Source organism: Tyto alba, unplaced genomic scaffold, assembly GCF_018691265.1.
Source record: "Tyto alba isolate M040663 unplaced genomic scaffold, T.alba_DEE_v4.0 Super-Scaffold_18, whole genome shotgun sequence".
NCBI lineage: Eukaryota > Metazoa > Chordata > Aves > Strigiformes > Tytonidae > Tyto > Tyto alba.
Window position 1 is genome coordinate 7,969,998 of NW_024881280.1, and position 25,159 is coordinate 7,995,156.

General features: G+C 44.8%; 1 protein-coding gene across 4 annotated transcripts in view; it reads right to left on the reverse strand.

Moving 5' to 3' along the window:
• Positions 1-12,908, reverse strand: part of RPAP1 (RNA polymerase II associated protein 1) — a 42,797-nt gene extending 29,889 nt beyond the window's left edge. The window contains exons 1-6 of one of the 4 annotated variants that reach the window (XM_032990099.2): positions 12,871-12,908; positions 7,719-7,958; positions 6,606-6,754; positions 5,964-6,056; positions 4,438-4,618; positions 2,221-2,397 (exon numbers count right to left, since the gene is read on the reverse strand). In XM_032990099.2, the coding sequence (XP_032845990.2) occupies positions 2,221-2,397; positions 4,438-4,618; positions 5,964-6,056; positions 6,606-6,754; positions 7,719-7,908 (790 nt within the window). In that variant the 5' untranslated portion in view covers positions 7,909-7,958; positions 12,871-12,908. The other 3 variants (XM_032990100.2, XM_032990101.2, XM_032990102.2) reach the window with 3 other exon arrangements.
• Between the last annotated feature and the right edge of the window lie 12,251 nt (positions 12,909-25,159).

Genomic DNA, 25,159 nt, shown 5'->3' on the forward strand with positions numbered 1-25,159 from the left:
TTCAGATCTGCTACAGATATCCCACATCATTTTTGATGGAGCACACTTTCTCTCTGAATACTCTTCATCTAGAAGATAGTGTTGGGATGCTTACGCCAGAGGTGAGGAGTAAGAGCTTGTGCATTGTGCCTCTAAAAGGTACAGAAATACTCCAACAAGAAGTGTCAGAGATGCATAAAGTAACAGAATATAACACCTATATTATTTATTTATTCTTTGGAGGACAAAGGACAAGCAATTCAGAAATGCTCTGCACCTGAAAGAAGTCACCCTAAGGAGGAAACGACACCCATGTCTCTGAACAGTTCAAAGAAGATGCAGGGATCTATCCCACGCTTGTGACTGCCGCACACTTTCCTCATGATACAGTTTAAACCACCCTTGGTGAAGGAGAAGCATTCAGCCCGGTCTCATTAAAGCACACGTATTTTCTCCTGAATGCAAGCAGAGCTCTTCCTTTCTCACACTTCACTGTACACAGCAAGGAAAAGACTGTATTCATTATTTCACACAATGACAAAAAAGTCACTGATTATGTCAGTCTGTGCACAGTATGTCCAAAAGTAAGCCTATTCCCGCCCAGAATCTCCACGGGCAAAACCAGAATAGTACTAACAAGACCCTGAAGACACTGCCCAGCATGGAATTGTCTACCCACTCTCATACTCCACACCATGGCGTCTCATCTACTTCATAACTGAGAGGTTAATTCAGAGACTGGGCTACATTAAACACACACAAATTATTCACACTCCCGACTATGGAGAAAAAGTCTCCTTAATCCACATCTCTGTGCCTGTCCAGTTCCCAAGTTAACCTGTAAGCCAGCAATTTAGTTTAGGAGTTGCTTCATCATGCATAATTCCCTAACCATAGATATTTTGGGAATGCCTAAATTACTCCGAGTTTCCTTAATGCCTCAAAGACTGAAAGATCTACAATTTCAACCCACAGGGCACATAAACAAATACATTGTTTAAGAAAATAATTTAGTGCTCAAAAATACTTAAAATATATCCTATCCTTTTTAAACTCCCTAAGTATTCACTTCACTAATATCCCAAAGGTCAGAGTGGTGTGAACAAATAGCAAAGATGACAAGAAGAAAGAGCAAAACCAAGGTATTTTTCATACTCATGCCATTGTTAAAAATAGTGAAGTTAGGAAAAATAAAAAATATTATTTTTTTCACCTCAGGTATTCGAGAGCTCAGCTCTCCGAATGAAGGATGTACCTAAACATTCTGTCTGCAATTATTTTGCACAGTTCCTTTGCCACCTTTCCAGTTATACCCATGCTGCTTGCAATGAAGTCAAGATCATTAATATGATCTTTAAAGCTAAACCCACAAGAGACACATCTAAAATGCCACTCACACCTAAAATTTGATGCTAAAGAATATGAAATGATGAGAATTTCAAAAACCCTTGTCTGTCACCTACATCTGCACATCTGCTCTTGAGCACCCAAAATCACCGAAACCAACACCACCAAGTTCCACAGTGCCCTAGATCACACGAAGTCTTATCAAACGTACCACGTTCAGTGTTCTCCCCCATCCTGTCATTAGCTGGCAGTGACAGGCATTCCCAGAGCACCACTGTGGACAGGTCTCCAAACCAAAGACCAGACCCCTGCCAGAATGCCTGCACCCAACAGCCAAATTATTAAAATACCTTTTCAGGAAGTTCAAGGTTAGTTGTAAGTTTTTCTGCCCTACTAAGTCCAGATTTGGACTGAAATCCCCCACATGCCCCCACACGATTCCCCTATCCGGGTATTGACAGTTCTAGCCCAAGACTTAGGTATTTTGGAGGGGAAGACCAAGGGTTCTCTCTCACCTCAGCACTGCTACGGCCATCCTAAGAATAGCTTTGCTTTCTTATCTTCTTCAGAGAATTACACTTTAGGACCTCAATACATACATATGTAAAAAGGTATTTGGTCTGCAAAGTAACAGAGTGTATGGACCATCTTATCCCACAGCAAAGGGGAGATGAGACAGACTTAAGCTAAGCCCCCTCTCACTAAGGAATAAGTGCTCTTTAATTCCTTCACACTTAATTCTTATTCATAAGCTACCAACCTGACATGGAAGCTAGATTAGCCACATATGCAATGAGCAGGAATCCCAAGCTCCCATCTTTCATCCGTGAATTTGGACACGTACACTTTCAGTAAACTTCCATGTCTCTAGAATTCACCCTGGGAAGCACATACCCAGCTGAGCCAGCAGCCTTTCCTGCTCCTGCAGGATCTCTTCCTCAGACATGGACCTCAGCTTCTCCAAGTTCTCTCTGTGAATAGCTTGAGCTTCCTGCTCACTCTTTTGGCTTCCAAGACCCTCTCCCGTTATGAGACAAGGCCACTGAGAGTTCGAAAAGTCAGCAGCTTTATCTGCAAGATCCAACAGAGAATGTAGTTAGTGATTTAAGTGACATCATTATGAACGCATCTCAATATTGTCATTACCGGGCTTGCATAATTTAATTTTTTTTAACCTTGGTAGACAAGTGAAAATAGGAATAAAGATGTTTAGTTTAACTTCAAACAGAACTAAAATATTTGTGCTTTCATCCCATGTCACAACAAAACATTATTTCCATCTTGTTTATTTAGGAGTTTGAGGAGGGATGGGAGGAAAAGGAATTTTGTTTTTTAATGCAAAGCTATGGCAAGAAAAGGTAAATTGGAGCATAATTCACTATTGATGAGTCAGAGCATTCTTCCAATTTAGTGAATACTAGATTCTTTCTCTGCCCAAGAACACCTGAGCCCACATTTTTATGTCAGCTGAACCATGACCCAGTAAATATCTGTTGAGTGAGACAGAGAATTAAAATTATTAGATAATCAGTTTCCAGAGCGATACAGGATCCATTCTCAACATAGGCATTTTTGATTCTATGTCCTGTATTCACCTTTAAGAGTTAAACATATTAGAAGTTCCAGCAAGGTGGAATTTTTCCTACCCTGAAGAAAATCAAGTCTCCTTTATCACCAGATCTAAATCCTTTTTAGAGGCTCATTTCATTTAACTCTAGCAGCAGGGTAAACATGTTCCTTTGGTCAGAGTGAGACCCTCCAGCTGTCCTGTAGCCCGATATACAAGGACCTGACATAAAGTTTTATTCTTTATGTTTTGTTCATATGCTCCATATAGTGATTTGGAATGTTCCTATGACCCTAAACCAGCCAATCCTAAAAGCATCAAACCTCTCTTCAAACAGCAGCAATGACACTCCTCATAACATCAGTAAAGTTTGATGTCATTTCCACAGCAGCAGCTGTCTTGCATATTAAACAGAAAGAGATGAGAAGACAGAGTGACCTGGTAAAAGATTCAGTAAGCTTCCCACCATCAGCAACTAAGCTGAGGGCTACCAGGCACAACCACGTTGTTACTACAAAATCTAGAGCTTCCCCCTCATCTCCTCTTGCTTCTAGAGATCCTGCCTCAACAGTCTTGCTGAGGAGGTCAAGCCTTTTTCTGATCCCTCTGTTGTGCGTTCTGCTTCAAGATCACAGTTATGGGGCTGCTGTATTTCCCTTAGAGATTTCTCAGACAGAAGTTCACGTGCACAAATGTCACAGGATATACAGTAAGCACAGTATATTGACCTGGAAGGTGGATTTGTGCACACGCAGCACAGCACGTCTGGGTGTTCTCTTACCAATTTTCTGACAGGGGTCAGGGCAGATGGAAACCTTAGCCAAATGGTGATAACCTTCAAATGACATCTGGACTCTATTTCCATGTGAAAAAGAGGATGTCAGGGAAAAACCCAGACACACAGTGGTCCTAAGCAAAAAAGACTGCCCAAGGCAAAAATTTAAAAAAAAAAATAAAAAAAAGGAGAGAAAAAGCCTAGAGATGCTGGTACCAGTTGAAACAGTTTCATCTTTCCTTGTCACGTTGCTGTCAGACAAGTAACTGCTGGAGGTGGCACTGACTCATCAGCACTGCCTCACAACATTCCTTATGTAGCAAAGCCACGGTCTCATGGCAGCAGATCTAGTGATGGAAGACTCAGCTTTGAGCTTCTAGGTAGGAGTAAGAACCTGCATCACAATGGTCTCAAACACCTTCATCAGACACAAGAACCACCCTCTTCCCAAAACTGTGGAAATCAACTGTGAAACAAGAAAACCTTTACATATAACAGAGAGGAAAAGAGCCTTGAAAAATCAATCTATTGGGCCCTGTGTAAAGCAAAAATGAAATCAGTGAGAAAGCTAACCCAATTTTTACAATGTTAATTTGGGTCTCAGACCACTTCAAATCCTTGTCACACCACAGACATTCCAAGTGACCTTGAGATTCCTAATCTGAGGACAACGGTGCTGCCCTAATTTAAAACTAAGGTGCATGGATGCTGTGGTTACTCAGGCTATGTAAATACAGTAGGTTGGAAAAGCAGACCCTTCTCCACTTACCACCCCCGATGCCAGAGAGAGGAGCCTCTCCCGCTGATCCCTCGGGATCCAGGGCATCCGGAACAGCTGATCCTGTTTGCACACACTCGGCAGCAGAGGGAGACGTTGCTGCCTTTTCAGCAGCCCTTCTCGCTGCCATCTTCTGTGCGAAGATGCTTTTTCTTCCAGAACCCACCTTCACCTGCAAACAGGGAAGCCATGTGTCACCACCTTCCTCTCCAGACTCCCCCGCACACCTGCCACTAACAAATGTATAGATCTGATCATAAAGACACACTCAGATCAGACTTTGGGACATGACAAAAAGAAGCTGCTGGCAGCCACCTGCCCTTTTCTGTGCTTGTGCTATTCTTTTTTTAACACACAGTTTAATGCTAGGACAGAGACACAAAAACATAAATGTTTTTCCTACCTAGAGGAGGAAGATGATTAATTAGAAGTGAATTCAAGCCAGGCAAGTACACCTAAAATATCACCAAACAACAGTTCCAGCTTTCCTGCTGTTTGGAAACTCTGAATTAGCTGAATACTTTGCATTTCTGAGGATAAATGGGGCTGTACTGCACTGTGCTCACCACATGCTTGGAACAGGCTTCTTATAAGGTGATTAGAGAGCAGCAGGGTGAAGGGATTTACACAGTAAGAAGTGGGCAAGCGGTGCTAAAATAATCCTGACTAAATTACTGTGCTGTTTGCCTATGCAGTGGAAGGGCATCGCTCTGAACAGTCTTGCACAGGATGCACAGGAAAACCAAAGCAGACCAAGCAAAAAAATTCTTGCATGTCCCCAGTTCAAAGAAGCTTAAAAGGCAGTCTGAACATTTGATAGCTGCTTTGTACGCTCCCTGCATCAGGTGAGCATAACTGGTAGTTTAAAATGTATCACTCTTTCCTTTCAAAAAAGCTGTCCTTCAAAATAAGCTACCTCTTCAAAGCAACCACACCTATCAATCACATACCAATTCCCAGCATCTGACTCCCACTCAGCTAGCAGCTCCTGCTACTACAGCAACAACTGATAGCAGCCATGGCTTCCAGTTTTAGACTCAGAAAAAAATTATGTCAAATTCCAAAAAGCTGCAAAAGAATCTGTGCAACCATACTCAAATGTCATGCCAGGAGATATCAGGTACGACTTCAGTAAGGAGGGACTTAATCAAACCTGGTGGACAAATTAACAGAGATTTTTCATCAGAGAAAAACAAGAACAGGATCAATTCTATTACAGCAGTTCAGATTTGATCCATCTCACTAAAGTTAGCTGAAAGGGATCACCTTTTTCCTAAACTGAAAGGATTACAACATTATTTAAGTGCAGGGTATCGAGTGCCTACTTGATGGCAGCTTGGTGGGTAGTCTCTCCTACACTAAAATGGCAATGCCAGAGGTGTATTGAGCTAGCTCAATATCTCCAGCATGTCAAGTCACTTATTTTGAGCCCTACCACCCACCAAGCATTAGGCTTTGCTGTGGGGAAGTTTTAATTGTTAATGAAGGTAGCCTAAAACAGCTGCTCCCAACCTTACCTCACTTTTTATCTCAGAGCGGTGAAACGTTCTTGGAAATGGGTCTGCTGTGGGCACTGGCATAGTCACTGCCACTGCACTCGTGTCTCGTTCCTGCAGCAAAACATGTAGAAACCATCGCAACAGCCAGACATGTTTATATCATTTAGCTAAGAGTGGTCTCAAAAATATCTCAGCTCTGCAGCTCACAAGCTTTCTGCTATGTTGCTGTCAGGCTGAGAATACCTTGTGCTTATTTAGAGCCAAAGTAAGGCTATTTTCCAAAAGTCTGGGCTGCCAAACTCCACACACCACTCAAAAAAAAACAGATAAAGGAAAACCTGGGCCAGTGCAGAGCAATGAGAACATCCCTCTTAGAATCCATAAACTCACCTAAATCCACACATGCCTGCATGCAAGCAGTGTGACCTGTAGGCAGTCTGGACTGGAGAGCAGATTCAAACCCATATTTAACTGACAGCAAACATATACCCAAAGAGCTTTTTCTTTCAAAGTGCTCCAGAACACTGGCCTACAGTGCTACAACTGCTTCATCACACTGTAGAAATAAAAAGCAGCAACAGAACCCTTCATCCCTGTCCACTCTTAGTTCACAGCACTCAAAAAAAAAACACTAGACCATCACATAAAAAACAGACATACAATAATTTTGCTGAAGACTGCTGTAATGTGTTGATCATGTCTCTCCAGTCTTTCCTCTGGATCTTCATCCTCAAAGTGGACAGAGGCACTTTTGATCTTGGACTTTTTTGGAGGAGCTGGAGTTAGAGCTGGGAGAACATCAGGAAACTCTGGGGAGGGGAAATAATGAGGAAAAAAAAAAGCAGTCAAGTTACTCATATGTAACTACTGTGCAATAGGTACAAGACCAAGGCTCCCTAATAGCACCTATTATTGTTCTGATGTGAAACAAAGAAGATGAGGAAGCAATAAGACAATTAAGAATCCTCTGTCTCTGACTTGCACTGGGTAGCAGAGAGAATCATGCTCAAGAATTTTTCTATTTAGGTATTGGCACCAAGGTCTTTTCAAAGAGCTGCAAAAGCAGGAAAGGGTACTGAGGCCTGACTGCACATATTAAGGGAAGAAGCAAGGCTGTACAGAAACAAATAGTGTCCTTGCAGGTTATGTTCAGGCAAAGAAAAGCACATTTCTACTGACAGCTCTAGCAGTGAGTGATTTCTATGATCATGAGATAGTCAAGGCTTCCTTGTCACTACCTATAAAGTAGGATCATATTTCCTTACCTGGAACCAAGTGCTGCAAGATTTAAGTTGTTGCTTTTAATAAAGCACCTTGAGCTTCTGAGACTATTAAGCACATGACAGAAGTGTTACGGTTACACCCAGTGTAGGAAAACAAAACTGCAGGAAGGAGGCTTATCAAGCCAAATCTGCTGGCTGAAAGCTGGAGCAGTTGGCAAAGCTAAATCTCAAAGACACTGAGAACAGGGTCCGGATAGACAGCAAAATAAGCAGTGAGTGTCCAATGGGTACAAATCAGAGAAAACACCTCTTGCATTGAGGCTGGCAAGGTACCATGGACAGCTGATAAATGTAGACAAAGGTGATGTGTTGGAAAGGTGGTGGTGCTTCATTTTCCAACAATGGTAAGAACAAACAATACTGCAAGGATGACACACATGCAGGGTAAAAGTAATCCTGGTTTGAGAGGGAGGTGAAAAGGCAAGCACTGAGGAACACTGAAAGGGACCAAGAATCCTAGTAATTCAAAGAAGCCCACAAGGGAAATTACCATCCAACATGACGACATCCTTGCTGTTCTGTAGCCGGGGTCTCTCAGCATCGGTGCTCCCTTCCTCCCCTTTTCTCTTGTCTGCTTTCTTCACAATCTTCACTGCAGGTGAAGCTCTGGCTGCCAGGAATTGGTTTTGAAAGTGGAGCAGGTCTGCCTCAGACTCCCCAGGCTTCGGTCTCGACAACATCCTGCCTTCTTGCTCTTGCAGCCCAGCCCTGCGTGCTATTCACATTAAACCTATTGAAGACATGGAAAACTGGTTACAGAACTGGATTTCCTGGGGATAGGAAGGGGAGAACAAGGGAAAACTATTCATTTTTGTCCCACCCTACTGTTCCTGTAAATACTGTAGTCACCCTACTTCAGGATCACCCCAGGACACAATTAGTTGTACCAGAGTCCGAGACAAACTGTTTACCTTGTTTTTCATTGATGAACAACATGCTACTAGACAAGCCAACACCTGGTCTACCAGCCAGCTGGGAGAAGAATGGCATCCATCCAGCAAAAAAAACAGCCAACAAGTGCAGCACTGCCAGAATGCTGACAACACGGCCTTGGATTTGCAAAGCCACAGAAGCATCTGGTCCAAGACAACCTGGTCCAACACTTACTCCATTAACAACTCCAACCAAGAACATCAGAGGCACAGTATCATGCAAACCTCCCCCCTCCAGCATAATGTCTTCTCAGAATTCTAGCATTAGCATCCCGTCAGGATGAAAGAGCTTGCCCATGTAGATTTGGACAATGCACTCACTCTCACTAACTCTGCTCTCTTTCTCACTCAAATCTCCAAGCAAAAAAAGGTTTTCTTCCGCACTTGGTCCTCCCGCTTTAGTTCTCTCACACTCTTTCACTGCCCTCTTATTGGCAGAAGTCATACTATGTCCAGGCATTTTCATTCACCGCCCAGGCCAGTTTTGGTTTGAAAGCCAAGGGTGGCATTTATAAAGACTTTTACACCTATGCATATGAGAACTTACTAGGAAGGCAACTATTCCACCTCCCACCTACTGGGCATGAAAATATTTGTGATCATTACTCTCCACCTCTTATTCCCAGAGCCTGGGACCATCAATCTATTTCTCGCAGGCAGCAAGTAAAGTGTTTGCAAATACATTTCACACTAATTGAATCACTGATCAGCACTAATGCTGCAGACTTGACACCCTCCCACACTTGGTATGTTGAAATATTTTGTACATATTTGATCTCTTCCACTTTTAAAAGCCCATCAAGACTCAATGATTTATTGTGAAGTTGGAAAGTGGATATGAATTTTAAAAACTACAATTATCTGCCATATAGATCAGCTGTACACATGAGAAAATCCAAAGCTTGGAAGTGAATCTCTATCTTAATCTCAGACCAAAACAAAGTTCAGTCATTGTGCAGGCACAGCCACTGTCCCAAAGCCAGTGTTTTGTCTTATCCTATTATCACAGTTTATTGTAAAATACATGGTGATATACTTTGTGGGAAGGATGCTAACAGACACAAAATTACTTCATGCAGTATTTATGACCTACACTTGGAATATTTATACTACTGTCAGGGATCTCATTCTTGACCAATATTGGTTAGATGTGATGCTGCTGGTTCCAACTGCACAAAGAGGTTCAGGGAGTTTAACATTTGGTTGTTGGTTCCTTTGTTGTTTTGGTTTTGGTTTTCTGGGGGTTTTTTTATATCAATGCCTTAGTGTAAAACCATGTAAGACTCAATGAAATTCTTTTTCCTGCCCTCATTTTGTGCAAAAGCTGGAATAAAACAATTCAGACTTAAGAGTTTTGTGTACCAAAACAAAGTGGATTTTCAGAGGTTTCAAGGTTTCCAGGGACTCCATTCACTTCAGCACTTCATGACTGAGGAACTAGATCTCTTCAACCAATGCCAACATCACGAGTTAGTTGCTCGATTTCAGACATCTCCAAACACTGACCTTAATGAAAGCTTTCAGCTCAAGAGTCCCAGAACAACAACTTCCATTTACAGTGAGCCTACCTATGGCAGAAACAGCAGCAAGGGGAATTTCCCTGTACCCTCTGAACAATAAAACCCTCCCTCAGCACACGGGGAAAATGCCTGACTCCTCTACCAACGCTGTCAAGGACACCTGTGGAACACAGACACTAGCAAAGGCTACTCCAGGGCAGGAAGGGAAGGGAGCACACTGCTACGGTGCCTTGCTACTGTCTGAGAAGGACTTAACACAAAAACACCTGGGATGTCATTGTGAGTCTAACCGATGCTGAGAATGCACAAACACTCCCTTTCAGCACAGTTCCCTTGCAACTGCACAGCAAAAACTGCAACTTCTGCAGACAGCTCCTTTTTTTGTGCACTCCTAGCATAAGCACACACCCACCTGCTGTTTATTTATGGAGCTTTTTGCCACAACAGGGGCTCCAATAGTCATACTTCAGCTGATAGGTCCCTCTTTGATATGCATAAGTAGCACCACATGCATCAGAAGCCAAGTGTTTCATGCCCTATCATCACAGGCTTCAAAGCCCAAATGAGGATGATGGTAGGATTAACAGACACAAACCACCCAGTTATAAGCAAAATCTGCTGCTAATCTTTCTGCAATAAGCCTCTTCCACACAGGGCTGTACAAACTTCTTTAATACACAGAGACCTGGACAGGAGTAAATCAAGAAATATAGCAGGCCTTGAAACTGCCTTCATTTGTCTGGGGAACTGTAAGGCACAAGCAGCAAACTATGCAGTCATTATCTAAAAAGGTTCTATGTTGTTCCAGGAAGCATTTCCTCAAAGTCACTCCTTCCTCCATAGGGATATAGAGGCCACCCAAATGTAAAGAGTTAGAAGATGGTAACGCAGGGATGGGCATTTGTCTGGTGCAAAAAGAGATAAAAGCTTTAAACATGTTCTTTCCACGTTTTAACTGGGTCTACAAATTTAGTACAACCAAGGCCTTTGACTTGGTCCTTCTACAGCCAAATGAACTAGAAATTGCTTAAATACGTATGGGACTTGCAAACAGACAGAACATAGTGAAAATAGTTTGCTTTCTAGTAGTACCTTTTTCCACGCCCCCTGGAAGCCATGTAAGCACCTTAGCAACACTCACCTAGCCGTAAGAAGTAATTCTTATCTACCAGAGCTCAGAGAAAACGTGCAAGAACACATTACTGATGATCAGCACTAACCTCAGCATCCTATGGTCTGGTTATCTGCAGTCTTGCAACTGGCTACTTAAAAGCTAACCACACACCAACTGTTTGCCTAGAGGGACCACCATTTAGCTGACATATGCAACCTGCTGAGGATATTGCCCTAGGAATGCACGTAAGGGACCAGAAATACTGTCAAAGGATCACCAGCACATAGTGATTATTATGCAAATACACTATCATCTGCTGATATTGTCTGCACTAAAAGTCTCAATAAATAGTATTCTGCCATAATCTAGACTTTCCACGGATACAGCCTGAAACGCGCATCAGCATTGCAGGAAGTTTTACAAATGCATCTGGGACCAGTGCTGCACGTCAGACTAAAAGAAGACACAAAAGCCGAGAAGGCAATAAAGCCACAGACTGCTTCAAATGCCAAGATATGCTTCTGGATTAACGAAATTCAGCTCAAGTGTAAGCCTGAGAAGGAAGGCCAGTGAGGACAGTAAGAGACTCTAATCACCAACTGATACAGCATCAGTGTATCAGAAAGAATGGCATTTACTTTAGAGAGAAACTGAGGTCTATAATAATCTTCCAGTGCTTTCCAGAAGCAGCATTTAAGCTTCTGAGGCACATTACCAACCTCTGCCACTACTCTCAACAGACATAAAACAACACAAGTATCAGGCACAGCACTTGTTTGAGCAGAGTACCACTCCACTCCTGTCCAAGGTTTTTACAGGTGTTGCCAGGCCACAAAAAACTGTACTCACTTAATATAAACTAATACCGTTATGACTTTTATTTTATTCTACCTCATCTGCATTTACAATGCATTTTTCTTCTGCAGCAGCAGAGCCCTACAGCCCAAGGGAGACACTTACATCACAACAGCCACCATTAACTAGGCACAGTTAAAAAAGAAAAGTTAGCAAGTACACGTAAAAGCAAATAATCATCTCTCTCACTGATTTCTGAACCCTGTCATTCTTTTTTTCCCCCATCCTCGAGTCTACAACTTTACATTCTTTTCCTAAAGTTATCAGATTTGGGTCAAAAATACAAGGTCCTGCTGTCACAATAAGTGCCTCAAATTAAAGTATTTCTTCAGACCTTGTTGGCTGAGGTAATGAATCAAAAGGAGAAGCAGAGAGCTACATCTCGGCCTCGCCTGTGAGGCAGCTCAGCAGTCAATGGAAATGTACAATTTCTCTCCTCTAGGTTAGCAGTTAGTGAAAGCCTCATTCAGGATTCTTGGCTACTTTGCACAGTGGTGATGTGCATGCTCTGCTCTGTCACAAAACCACTTCTGTGCACAATATGTAATGACCGACAGTCTAAAACATCTAGGCTCGACAAGCAGCAACTCTTATCAGCTATAGCGAAGACAGATACCTGTAAAGACCCTGCTCCCAGAAGAAAAAAGCCCCATGTCAAAAGCTGCAAGAACATCTCTTCAAAGAGGCTCCACACCTCACGCTGGTCACCTAAGACACAGGGATTGTTACTTCGCCTGCCAAGCACACAGCACCTTGCCTCCAGAAACGCCTCTGTCCCCAGCTCGCCTGAAGAGTCTCTGCAACAAAGAGGCACCAGCATGGCACAAAGAATTAAAAGCAACAAGCTGCTAGCAGCAAACTCAAAGCCTGATGAGTCCCGACGCTCCCACCGCCCTCATGGGCTTTCCCTAAATCCCCAAACAAGCCCGAATCGAAGTCTGAAAGACGCAGAGTGCAGGCGAGGCCCCAGGGCCTGGCGAGGCCTCTCCCTGAGAGGGGAGAGACCCAGAGAAACGGGGCCCCGCAGCACGGGGGGCACGGCGGCTGCCCCGGAGGAGGCCGCACGGCGCCTGGCGCCGCACTCGTCTTCACGCTGTGGTAAAGGCGAAGCGTTGAGGCCCCGCTTACCGCCCCAAGCGAGGCCCGGCCTGCCGCCGCCGCCCCGGGGACCCCGCACCCCCGCGGAAGGGGAAAAGGCCCCACGGCCCTGCCGCCACTCACCGCCAGCACTTCCGCCCTGTCCTGGGCAGCTACTTCCGCCCGGCTAACGTCACTTCCTCCCGCTCTTGCCACCACCTCACCCGCCGGCGGGGGGGCGGGGCGGCGCCATTTTCCCTTCCCTGAGGGGGCTTCAGCCGCGGGTTGGCGGAGGTTTCCCCGCGGGAGTGGGCACGTGGAGGGGCACAGCAGGCACGGTCCCGCTGAGGCAGGTTTCGCCGGTGCTGCTGGTGGCTTGCCTCTCGTAAAAGAAAATCCCGCTGCTGAATTGCTGCTCCCAGTTTCGCTCTGGGCTTGTGCAGCCCAAGTGCAGGTTTCCCCAGGCGTTTTCTTTGGGTCTAAGTATAGGGCGCCCGCATCCAAAAGTGTGTGTCTGCATATACAGAAATACGTTTGTGTAAATGTAGGATCTGTGCCTTTTCATTAGTAGAGGGTGTCAATGTGCCTGAGACTGGAGGTATTTCAGCAGAGCAGATACATAAAGCTATAGGAACATGGCTGTAATTTATTATTCACATCTGATTATTCTTTTATTATATATACCAAGCTTTATTAAAAACTACTGGAAAGCTGCCAGAACTTACAGAAGCACGGATTTTAATACCAGTCATTAGTTTTAATGCTTGGCTGCCTTTCAGCTTTTTTACCTGGGAGATGGCTTCTGTGAGTGAGAGAACAGGCCCAAATGCTCATCTGGGCTTGGACTGGACCAAGTGGGGCCACTGTCTGGGAAGGACTCACCAAAAGTGCCCTGATGCTGTAAGAAACGCAGCACTTTGTGGTCTACTGGATCTCACTGGGGTTTTTTTATCGCTTCAGAAAGCTGTGATACTACAGCAAAATTACGGACAGAAACAACTTATATGCATTATGAGCACTGAAAACACTTAAATCTGTAGAAACAAAGATAAGCCTTCATCCTGTCAATGGACAACTAGTCTTAACCACAGTGTCAAGGAGCTAGGGCTGTGATGAACTTGTACAAGATTGAAATTCTCAGTGAAAATGCTGGGCAGAAAACATCTCCCTCAGCTGTGTGCCTTCTGATGAGCAACCGTGTTCCTGAGATGGTGAAGTTGACAACTGCACTATTTTAGGTCTTTGAGCAATTCTTGGAGTAGGAACCACCAAAATCACTTGAAATTGCCCCACTAGACCAACTGACTAGCCAAGAGTAACTCCTATTCTAGCCTTATGAGTTGACGTTTTTCTACCACTTGTTTCTGCCACAGGTGTTTCAGCAGTTACTACTGTTACATCTGGTGCTTATAGGTGCCCCTAGCAGGAGGAATAAATAGAGCTGCTCTTAATTACATTTGGAGTTTCTCAGAAGGGAGCCTCAAGAGTGTTAGGAGCACTTCTATGATGCTGCCCTGCCAGACTGCACTTCATCAGCTGGTGGAGCTCTGCTTTGCACTCCCTAAAGGAACAGGAATCAAATTAAAGTCAAGCCTAGTTCAGGAATAGCAGTGACTGCTGAGGAATACAATGTTCAATTCTCTATTTCACTGGAATCAACTGTTACCCTACCACCACCGTTTGCCACGTATGACATTTTTGTCATGACAGAAGTGCCATTCCCAGTTTCTAGTGGTTTGGGATGCAAGAAACACTTGTTCAGGTTTCTTGCATTTGAGCTTCAAGAGCACCAGTAGAAACTGCTTTCTCTCTGAAACTGCCTGACATTGCTGATGCCTCTGGGACTCTGTTGCTGCCACAGGCCTGGCTGACCAAAGGGGGATGTTTAACATTCCCTTTGGTACCTTGTTGGCTTTTGTGTATCATTGCTTGTGGGTCAGTGAAGATTGCGTAAGGCTGCTCCAAAATCTATTGAAATCAATGGATTGTGCCCCTGCTTGAGGCAAAAGGTAGAACTGGAATTTTAGTTTTTTGCACCATTCATGTTCAGACCAGAGATCACCCCTGATTTTAGAAAAGGGTTTGACAGATGCACTGGTGCGAGCAGAAGACCTCTCACACTTCAAGGCTTTGCTGGTGCTGAACTTAGGAATGATTTTCCATGGACCCTGATGAAGACATTGCAGTTCGCTTACATCGACATTAAGGTAGGGAGGCCTTGGAAGTGGTTGCGTTGGAACATGTTTGGGTTAAGTGTTGGAACTGTTTAGACTGTCTGATGCCCACTTAGGAGGTTGAGCTGTTCAGACTTCAGCGAATTTAATAACTAGCTGTAAGGTCACTTTGACCTTACTAACATTGTTAGTATGGAAATGCATGTAAATGAATGATTATTCATGCAGTGAAAAAAGATACCCTAAAGGTGTTACAGGATATGTGACGGTATGTATCTTAAGCTGAGTCAATTCTGTAAACTATATGGCCTGAGTCATGACAGGGCCTATTTGAGTTATGGCTCTTCAGGGTGGCCCACCCATCATCTTTTCCTCCTAAACGCAGGAGAGATGCCTACAGAGACATAACCAATTGCTAGCTGCATTTTGCTTTGCTTGAGTAGTCATCTATTTCTAAGAATAAAAAACATTAACTTTGTTTCTGTCATACTTCTCATGTGAATGGTCAGTACTGAACTTTGCAAAACTAAAAGGTGTTATTTGAGGTATATCTAATCGGAAACTAATCTGAGGGTCAACCAGGCAGAACTGGTCAATACCCACAGAGGGTAATCCTATCCTGAGTGTGGCGTGGCATTCAAGCCTGACAGCCATAAGCATTTTTCCTCCCTGATTTCTCTCATGATGGCTGCACAGGTTCTGCGGCCACACGCAGTTTCTCTTAGCGTGCGTATGAAGTGGGGAAATAATATTTTTTTCAGAAAGATATAAAATTATAGTCAGAATATATCAAATTTTAATTACTGCAAGACAGGAATGCTTCCCATCAAAACTGCCAGAGTTTTACGTATCTTCATTCCATTAATTATTTACCTTCAGTTTTAATAATACAGTTAAGGGCACTATATATAGCTTATGCTCTATCAATAAACCATGCTTATACGTCTTCATATTTATCTTATAAATTATAAGTACCGACACACTCGCGTGGACCTGCTAAGCTATTCTAGCAAAGAAATTCCCACCAGAGCATCTCTAAGAGTCTTTGGAGGTGAACTCAAACATTCCTCACTTAAGGAGAGCTCTTTCATGAGATTTTAAAAGGTCATCAGTCTTCTCACAAACCCTGACAATCTCCCTCATGTCCTTCTTTTAGCTGCCACAAGCAAATAGTTTCATGTGACTTTCTGGAGGATGGTTTTGGTCTTCCAAAGCAGAGAAGTATGAGAGCCTAGAGCCAAATGTTTTCTTACTGGATTACAACAGGGAAGGGATCAGAACAACAAAGACAATATGGCAGTGGCCTTGGTGGGATTAGAAAGGGCAAATCTGTAAATGCAGAAGTATTATCTGTGTTGTAGAGGTGCTAAACATTAGGATGAGTTGTTTCAGAAGCAGGTGACCAAGGAGACAGATAATCCTAGTAGTTTGTTGCCAGAAGACAGAAACTAAAGTAGAGAACAGTGTATCTGGAGAGCAACATGGTGGGCAGCACACAGGTCTGCTTGGGAATGGAGAGCAGATGATAATAAGGGACCAGTCCAAGATACAAGTCCTTACTTGTATTCCCTTGTAAAGAGTTAAGTCTGGTAGGACAAAATGTTCAGTAGTAAATTGTCACCTGTGCTAAAGGTTCAACTCTGCAAGGGACTAAGCACTGAACTCAGAAGGAATGGTAATATATCATGCCTCAAAGGACTGGTTGCACTGCACATCAACACCAACGTCTACAGGAATCCATCTGGAAGAGTGAGAGCCCTAAGCAAGGCAGAGCAGGGGCTGACACACAGTGGTGTCATGCACAGCACATCGGGACTCTTTGTGGTAGTAAAAAAACTACACGTGTTCTTAAAGAAATGTGCATGCATGAAGAGCAAAACTGGATCGTGACCAATCAATGGCGGCTTTCTTGCTGGTGGGAGAACATGCTAGGTGAGCAGAGACCAGGGGTGTGTCCAAATATCCTCAGAGTACACCTACAGAGCCTTGAGTGGCTTTTCTGCAGCTCTGGTCTATTTCTGGCGTGGAACCCTGGGACTCTGTGGCAGTAACATCTCACTGAGGAAAGGCTGCTGCGCATCCCTGGGACTAGGTGAAGCAGGGATATTTTAAATCAAACCTCTACTTACTCACCAATAAAAAGCATGTACCCATGCCCAATGTGAATGGATTTAACCATGTAAGTGTGGGGGAAGGGTTGTATATTTTAAAAGCCCAAAACAGCAGAGTATTTACTCATCTCTAGCAATGCATCTGCCAAACATTATGTTGGCTTTTGACAGTTAGCATGGGATTTTCTCTTTGTTGTTTTATCAATTGTTTCTATAGAAATGCTATTTTTACCAGATTAAATGAAAATATCCTGAACATCTTCAGCAAATAAAGATATTTCTCTCTCAGTCTATATAACATATCTGTATCACACTGGGTTTTCCTCCCCTCATTGCAACATCAGAATAAAACCCAGCTAAAAGCGAGCTGCCGTACAGCTGAGATTCCAGAAAACAGACTGCTGTGGAAATTAGAAGGGTCAGTCAAGCAGAAGTGTTTCTCAAGTCGGGTCATTTAAACACTGCCTCTGAAGAGTATTGCAGGTGAAAATCAGTATTTGCACAGATGGTGAATGCATTGTCAATGACAGTCACAGCTTCACAGAAGCTTAAATGAAAATGTTCTCTGGGCTGACCCTGCCTGCCAGTGCCCTCTGCCCCTTGCTATCACTGAGGAAAGCAACATTTCTGAAATTTAGCTTCTATGGGCTGAGGACAGTGTCTCTCATGGCTGCTGCTGTGGGATCTGCCTGCCAAAATCTGAGTGATGTAGTGGATGCATTCAAGTCTACTGTCACAGATTTTAAAGGAAGCCTGTCAAAGTGCCTAAGCCTGATATTTTATGTAATTTAAGACAGTTTAAAGCACTGGATATGCTTAGATTATTATCCTCCATGGCAAATCTCCTGAAGAACTGGCTGTTTTTTTGGCAGTTCAGGATTTGTTCCTTTCTTCTCTTGAGATTATTTACTGTTGTATCATGAGGAAAACCTTATACTTCTGCACCTGAACAGGATGAGAGTGATGCATACGTGCTTTATCCAAATCCCATCTGTACAATCCAGAATGTATACTGAAAGGAGCACCAGGAGAAGCTCACCTCTCCCAGGCTCCAACTCTTGCACCCTGGGAATGGAAAGCATGGCCTCTGTGATACACTTGCTTTAGGGTGCTCAATATTCCGTGTAGGTGCATGCTTGGCAGTTAGCTCGTACTGCCAGTGGACCCAAACCTGAAGTGCTTAGCTCTAAATAGCCATGGTAGTGCTGCTAGATCTGCCAGGAGTTTTTAACAGTGATGATGATGATGTCCTGATGATTTAAGTAGTCTGGCAGAACTAACTGCAGTCACAGTGTTGGGGTTTTGCCTTGATCTTTGGAAACGTAAAGAGCTGTGGTGGGTAGCTGTGCCTCGTCCTTGTGAGTCCTTGCCCATGGAGTCTTATGAGGCCAGGGCTATTTCCCATCTCCTTGGGAGTGACAGGAAAAGTTGTGGGTTCCCCGAGGAGCATGCTAGCGATGTGTATTTCTGCTTCTCAAGTAGCAACACACACTGCTTCACCCAACTTTCTGTTGTCACCTCATACATTGTGGAAGGTGGCTTTGCCAGTCTTCCACAGGATAGGAACTTGAACCCTGTTTTTCCAGAGGCTTAGTGCTTGTGAAGTTTGGTGCATGCCTGGCCCCGGGACAGGAGTGTTCCCTTTCCGGTAGTACTTGGTGATGGAAGCAAAGTCATCAGAAAGCTTCAGCTCTACACACTTCTCTAGCAGGTTGATATGAAAGCACCTTTCTAGAGTACTCTCTTATGCTCATTATTTGCCTGACAACATGTTCTCTTCAGTGTTGTTTTTTGTATTTTATTTTCAGAGGTATTTATAGCTACTGTGATCTCTCATGACAGTTGCCTACATCAGGAGCAAAGAAGTTGACGGTGGCCAGAGGAAAGCTCACAGGCAGAGAGCTTCCCTCCTGTTAGTGGCAAGCAGTACCACTAGCAACACCTACATTTAAAAGCCATTTTCTTCAGTAGTACAGTTACAGGGGAAACAGCAAAGATCACTCCAGTGCTTGCTCAGTGTCACCATGTGGGAGCATTGGTTGCTCAGATGCAGGCATGCACCTCTTCAGTTTGGTTTGTCACTGAGGGCCGTGCATTTTAAAAGTGTGTTTGGCACTAGACAACAGCCCTGAGCGCTGGCAGGCTGCCTTTTAGAGACATACAGCAGCAGCAACTGCCCAGCTTTCTTCCATGGGAAAATGTTGGGAACTCTCCAAATTATGGACTTGGCTCTGGAATGGCACTGCCCAGATGGCTGTTCTGCATCAGAAGTCGTGAGCCATGGAGGTCACTGGATAGATTTGAGCTTCTGAATTTAACTTGGGAACATGGCCCCACAATAGTTAGGCATGTCCTGCTAAGCACCAGAGGTGTTTGCTCTTCTTCCAGCCACACATGCCATATTTTGGTGCTGGTGATTTGCCTAGCCTAGGATTGCTCCTCTGGTCAGCCACTGTGTCTAAGGACCTCTCTTTCCTATTTAAGATAACAAAACGTTGTGAACAGATTCTTCCATTGCTACTCCCTTTGATTTACAAAGCCCCTCAATGCTGAGGAGAGAGAAACTGGGGGCTGAAATTCCTCATCCTTGTCTGTAGCACCCCATTAGAATTGGGATGCATTTACAATATTTGTAAGAAGACTTTTGTCCTCATTTGCTCCAAAGCAGTATGTGGACAGAACGTGGCTAGCATTAAGCTGAGCTACCAAGTCCCACTGAAAAGCAGGGTACATCAGCTCAGGCTTGGAACAGCCTGAGCAGCAGAAGCAGCCTCAGAGGATGCTGGTGGACTATTGTAGGCATGACCTTTTGCTGCTGCCTGTCTCTCAAAGCATCTCTCTGGTTTTATTCAGGTATGTTCCGCATACATGGAATAGGAGATGTCAGCACCTGCAGAAAAAAAAAAAAACCTCTGCACAGAGAAGGGCAGAGCCCGCTTTAGGTCCCTCATGCTGCCTGTGGCCCTTCATGTCCTACCTGGGGCCGAGAGGACAGTATCTGTTCTGTCTTTGTCAGTGGAGGTTGAAGATGTCCTCCCTCACCAGCAGCCTCAAAAAGGAAGAGCAACAGTTTGAAGAAGCATAAAAAAGAGAGGTTGGATTCTGCTCCAATACAGTTAGCAGAGAAATAGCCTTTGCTTATTCCTAAGTGCTTCTTGGGAATGACTCAAGAGAGTGCTGTAAGGGGAGATGAAGCCCTTGGTGACAGTGATAGGGACAGAACTAGGAAAGGTTTCTCAGGGCTTAAAGATTGAAAAATCTGGGAAATAAGTTGAGGGGGGTGGTGATTGTTCAGGTATTGGAAATAGCACATCAGAAGGAGCAAGATAAGGGAAAGATAGAAATAGGAGACAGGTGCCAAATTTGAAAGGCACAAGCCAGAGGAATGGATGAGAAGGGAGAACATTTTATTCTGAAAGGAAAGAGCGAATGTCAGTGCAAATTCTGGCATATCTGTGCAACGTGGCAATAACATTACTAAGCCTAGAGCTTGAGAATAGACATCACTGCCACCAAAAAAGAGATGGTAGGAGGCAAGGCAGGGACATCTGACAGAATAGGAGGGAGAGAGTATGGGAGCAAAAAACCTAGAGTGTAGAGATGGATTGAGAAATAAAACGATAACAAGCGGTGCCAACAGATGACGATGGCAGGAGATGACAAGGAATGAGGAGCATTTCACCCCTCTAGAGATGGCCCCTGTCTTGAGCCTCATGTCTGTGTGGGTGTCACCCATGCTTTCCAGCCACATCGGGTCCCCAGAGGTTTTGTACGTTGGCTGTTAAAGCCCAGGCCTCTCGGCACCAAGCCCACTTTTCACCAGGGTCCCTGTGTGCTGGGGTGGTACCAATACCACCCGGCTCTTTCCATGCTGTTACTTGGGAAGGTATCACACAACAACAGGCTGGTGGTCCATCCCATTGCGGTCCCTGGACCTATGACCATCACTGAGAGTCAAAATGCCCCTCAAAATGAGGCATCCTTTGTTAACACCAACATATCAGAGTATGCAAAGACTTTACAACAACCTAAGAGACAATACTGCCTTTGTCCTCTTTTCCTCCAAGAAGGCTGCAAACTACAAGCACTGGAGGATGTAATCCAAGTGCTAATAAATAATTGATGTCTCCCTTTAGCTTTTTACTTACTAAAAGGATATCAAAGCTCATTTTGTGAATGGTCCAGACAGATTCTCTTTTGCTATATCCACAATTTAATTCACAAATATTGCACTAAGCGTTAATGTTGAAGCAATGCAGTGTTCTCTCTTTACAGGCTTTGCAAAAGATAATAGACATGTTTTGGATTACACAGACTCATAAACAGATACAGTGAAGGAAATGCCACTTGTGACTTCAACAGATGTTTGAATTTGTAAATTAAAAAAGGCAGCACTTATTATTAACTAGGAATGCACTTCTTTTTAATATTAAAAGCCTGATTGAAAGCCTGTTGAAATCACTGGACTTGATCCTTACGGATAGTCTGCGTAATTCTTTGGCAGCTCACACATGTCGTAGGACAGTATGACTTACTTTATATTTAGCTATAGCTCCTCTCTTCCAATATGCCTATTTGCATAAGTCAACTAACGAACCATCTGTATTGGAAATACTCTTTCCATTACTGTCAGCTTTGGGGCAGCATGTGGCAGTTCCTTAACAGCATACATTAATTTATGCTATTTTTTGGAGCAGCAGAGAAGTAATTTGAAGTCATCATACTGCAGTTTCCCTGGTAGGAGTCTCCCCTGGACAGAAGGCTTAATGTTTCTCTTTCAATAAAGTGCTCTGCAAGTTTGATGGCCAGAAATGCTCAGGATCTTAATAGCTGTTTCATCTGAAAGACAGACATTCGGCTCCCAGGTATATCTTAAAACAGTACCAGATCTTTGCAAATTTTGCCCAAATGCCATGTATCGCTAAAGAGCAGAATAAAAATCTGCCTGTTACATCGGTGCAATGGCCCAGCCGAGCTCATGGAAAGGATTAACAACATTTTAACAGAGGCACGCTCTGAGTGACAGGGGCCTGATCTTAAACTAACACAAACTGCAGTTCCTGACTGCACCAGTTTCTTCTTGCTCTGAATAGAGGCGGCAGCACTACAAATCCATGTTGTCTCTGTTCCTTGCTAGCTATTTAGAAAGAGTGACCAGGCACAAAGCCCAGAAGAGAGAGCTAATTTCTGCAATATGGTATACATATTTTGCAAGCCAGCCTGCAAACTGCTTATCACATTTTTGGCGCTATATACATAAATATTCATAATTAATTTGTGTTGGAGTAGAAGGAAAAGCTTCTAAAGAATAAAAATAGCCCCTTCAGGCAGCTCATACCAGTGACACTGATCCTCTGCATTTTGAAATTAAAAAATGAGCTTCTTTGCATAGATTTTGCAGTACGCTGGCATTCAAGCTTCCTTTTTTCCCCTGTTCCTTCAGGTTGTGAGGGCAACCTTGATAACAGAGATTAATACCCTGAATCTGCAGCTAGAGAGGTGGAAATAAAGGCACCAAGTGAGAGATGACATTTCCAGAGCTTAAATCGCAGGGATAGCAACCTTAATTTTCCCTTCTCCAGGTCTCTTTCATTTCTAGGCTTCTTCCCACGTCTTGTTTTCAGGTACCAGCAGGGCAGGTGGGAAGATGCACACGCCCGTGCCTTTCAGATTGAAAGCCTGAATTCCAGTGGGGGCTACATAGCCTCAGAGACAACTTCATCCCCTAAAGGTGGAAGGGCCAATTAGCCAGTCCTTGGGACTGCTTGCAGCCATAAGCCCAGAAACAGTCAGGATTGGTTTAGCTGAAATATATCACAGTTTATTCAAAATCAAAAGCAGAATGTCTGTGGAAATTAAAATAAATTCAAAACCTTCATGAAGCTATCCAGGCTGCCCCAAAGCCCAGTGGATATTAAATGTATTTATTAAATAGAGGCGACTCTTCAGACTGGGATGGCAGACAAATCTGACAGGCTGAGCTCTGCCAGGTCTTTGTTTTTCATCCTTGCCTGACTCAGCTTTTCACTTTGATGCTCTTACTCCTGGGCTGCTGGGTTTGCCCGGCTGACACCTTTCGGGTGCACAGCCTCTCCCTGCTGTCTGTACAAACAGGGCCCCCAACTTCAGAAAACTGTCACCCCTTCTGCCTTACCAAATGGGAGTGCTTCTTCACAGCTGCCTTGGGATAAACTGAAGCCCATTTTTACTACCTCCCTTCATGGTGTCTTTAACTGTTGTTTTTTAACAGTCCCTATAGGTAGAAATTTGGCACAAATATGATGTTCAGCCCATATTTCTCAGTGCACAGTTTTCTGGCTTGGCACATTTCCCCTCTAACCACAGCACTTCATCATGCCCCAGCGTGGCCACAGACACCCGTTTCATAGTGTATATAATGTCACTGGAACCATCTAGACAAATATACATGGGCTGACCAAGGACAACAGGGTTTTAATTTCTCTCTTCCCCTATAAATCTTGGCGGGTAGGTCACAGGCACTCCTTATGCATTCTTTACAGCTCCTTCTCATGTCCCAGATGTGACCCGCTTGCTGCCCATCTGCTGGCTGTCTTATCCCCAAGAGATCATTTACCATTGTGCCACTAAAGGAAAGGAATTTTAAATGTTCATTTTCATGGGGTTTAGAAACCTGCATTGTACTGCCTTCCGCTATGTGCATCCGGCAGCTCCTCTCCAGGGCTGAGAGGAGCAAAAGCCAGACTACTTTGTACATATATATATTGGGTGCAGCCAAACAAATGCCATTCCTGCCAGAAGGAGATGTCAGAGGGGAGGACAAGGCTCACGTGGCTGTAGCTACAGTGGCAGTAGATGCACTGCAGTGCGATCCAGAGCCACGGGAGGCAAAGGGAGTTTGTCAGTTGTCTCTCACAGACATCCTGCACCTCCAAAAAATGGGTGGGTTTCTCCATCTGGCATCAGCCAAGACTTGTCCATTGCAATGAGTATCCTGAAACTCAGATTTAGCAGACCCCAACACTTCTAGAAAATCCCAACTCCGGGGCTTTTTTTCTCTATACATTCACACACCAAGCACTGTTCCCCGCTCTACAGTCCTTCCTAATCAAACCTCTTAAGCAGCCTGAACGCCTTGAAACTGGAGTTTTCCTGAGCAGCACGCCTGGAAAGCAGCAAGCATGTTGTGGCAGGAGTTGAGGTGCGAATATTAAAGTGAAGGTTGATGCTTCAAGCATGCTCACTTGCCTATTTGCAAAATTTTATGAAGCATTTAAAATATATACTGCTCTAGGGCACGGAGGGAGAAACGGATGAAATGAGATGAGCCTCACAAGGCAAAGGGGGTAATGAAACATGAAGCAAACATGCAGAGATAAGATGGTGCAGTACACCAGTCCTGGTCAGCAGCAGAGCAGATAATGCCTGGATGCACCGAGCGCAGTGTGCAGGCCAGAGGAAGAAATATTGACAGTGCAGGGAGTTTGCAGGAGGCTGCAGTTGGGGGGGGGGGGGGGGGGGGGGGGAAGACCTGTGCTGGAAGCAGATGAAACCTTAGGAAGGGCTCAGGCAGCAGGGAGGGGAGGAAGGGGCTGGAGCAGAGGGGTGCCTCAATTTCCTCGGCCAACTGCTCCTCCGGGAGAAAGGGGGGTGACGGCAGGGCCGGGGTGCTGGGGCAGCTCCGCGCCCAGGCTCCTGTCGCAGCGCAGGCAGCAGAAATCCCACCGCGGGGGATGGAAGGAGCGAGGGGGGGGGGCCCGGCTGCCGCTCCCCGGCTGCGCCCGGAGGGGCCGGGACAGCCCCGGGACTTGTGCCCCGGTGCCAGCGTCCAGCGACCGCCGAGGGGAGCGGGGCGTCACCGGGCAAGTTGGTCTGGCTGCTCCGTGCGGGAGCGCTCCCCCGGGGCAACCTTTCTCCTCCTCCTCCTCCTCCTCCTCCTCCTCCTCCTCCTCTTCCTCCTCTTCTTCCTCCTGCTGCCGCTGCCGGGCGGAGGGGGTGCCGAGGTGCGGGCTCTGGGGAAAGGCGGGAGAAGCGGCCGGGTCCGAGCTGCGGGCGGCGATAGGCGTGAAGATGCGCTGAGAGGGGGGGTGGCCGGCGGCGGGGGGGCATCCCCAAGGGGAGTGGGGGGTGGTGTGCGCACCCCGGGGGGAGGAGGGCGAAGCTCACCGC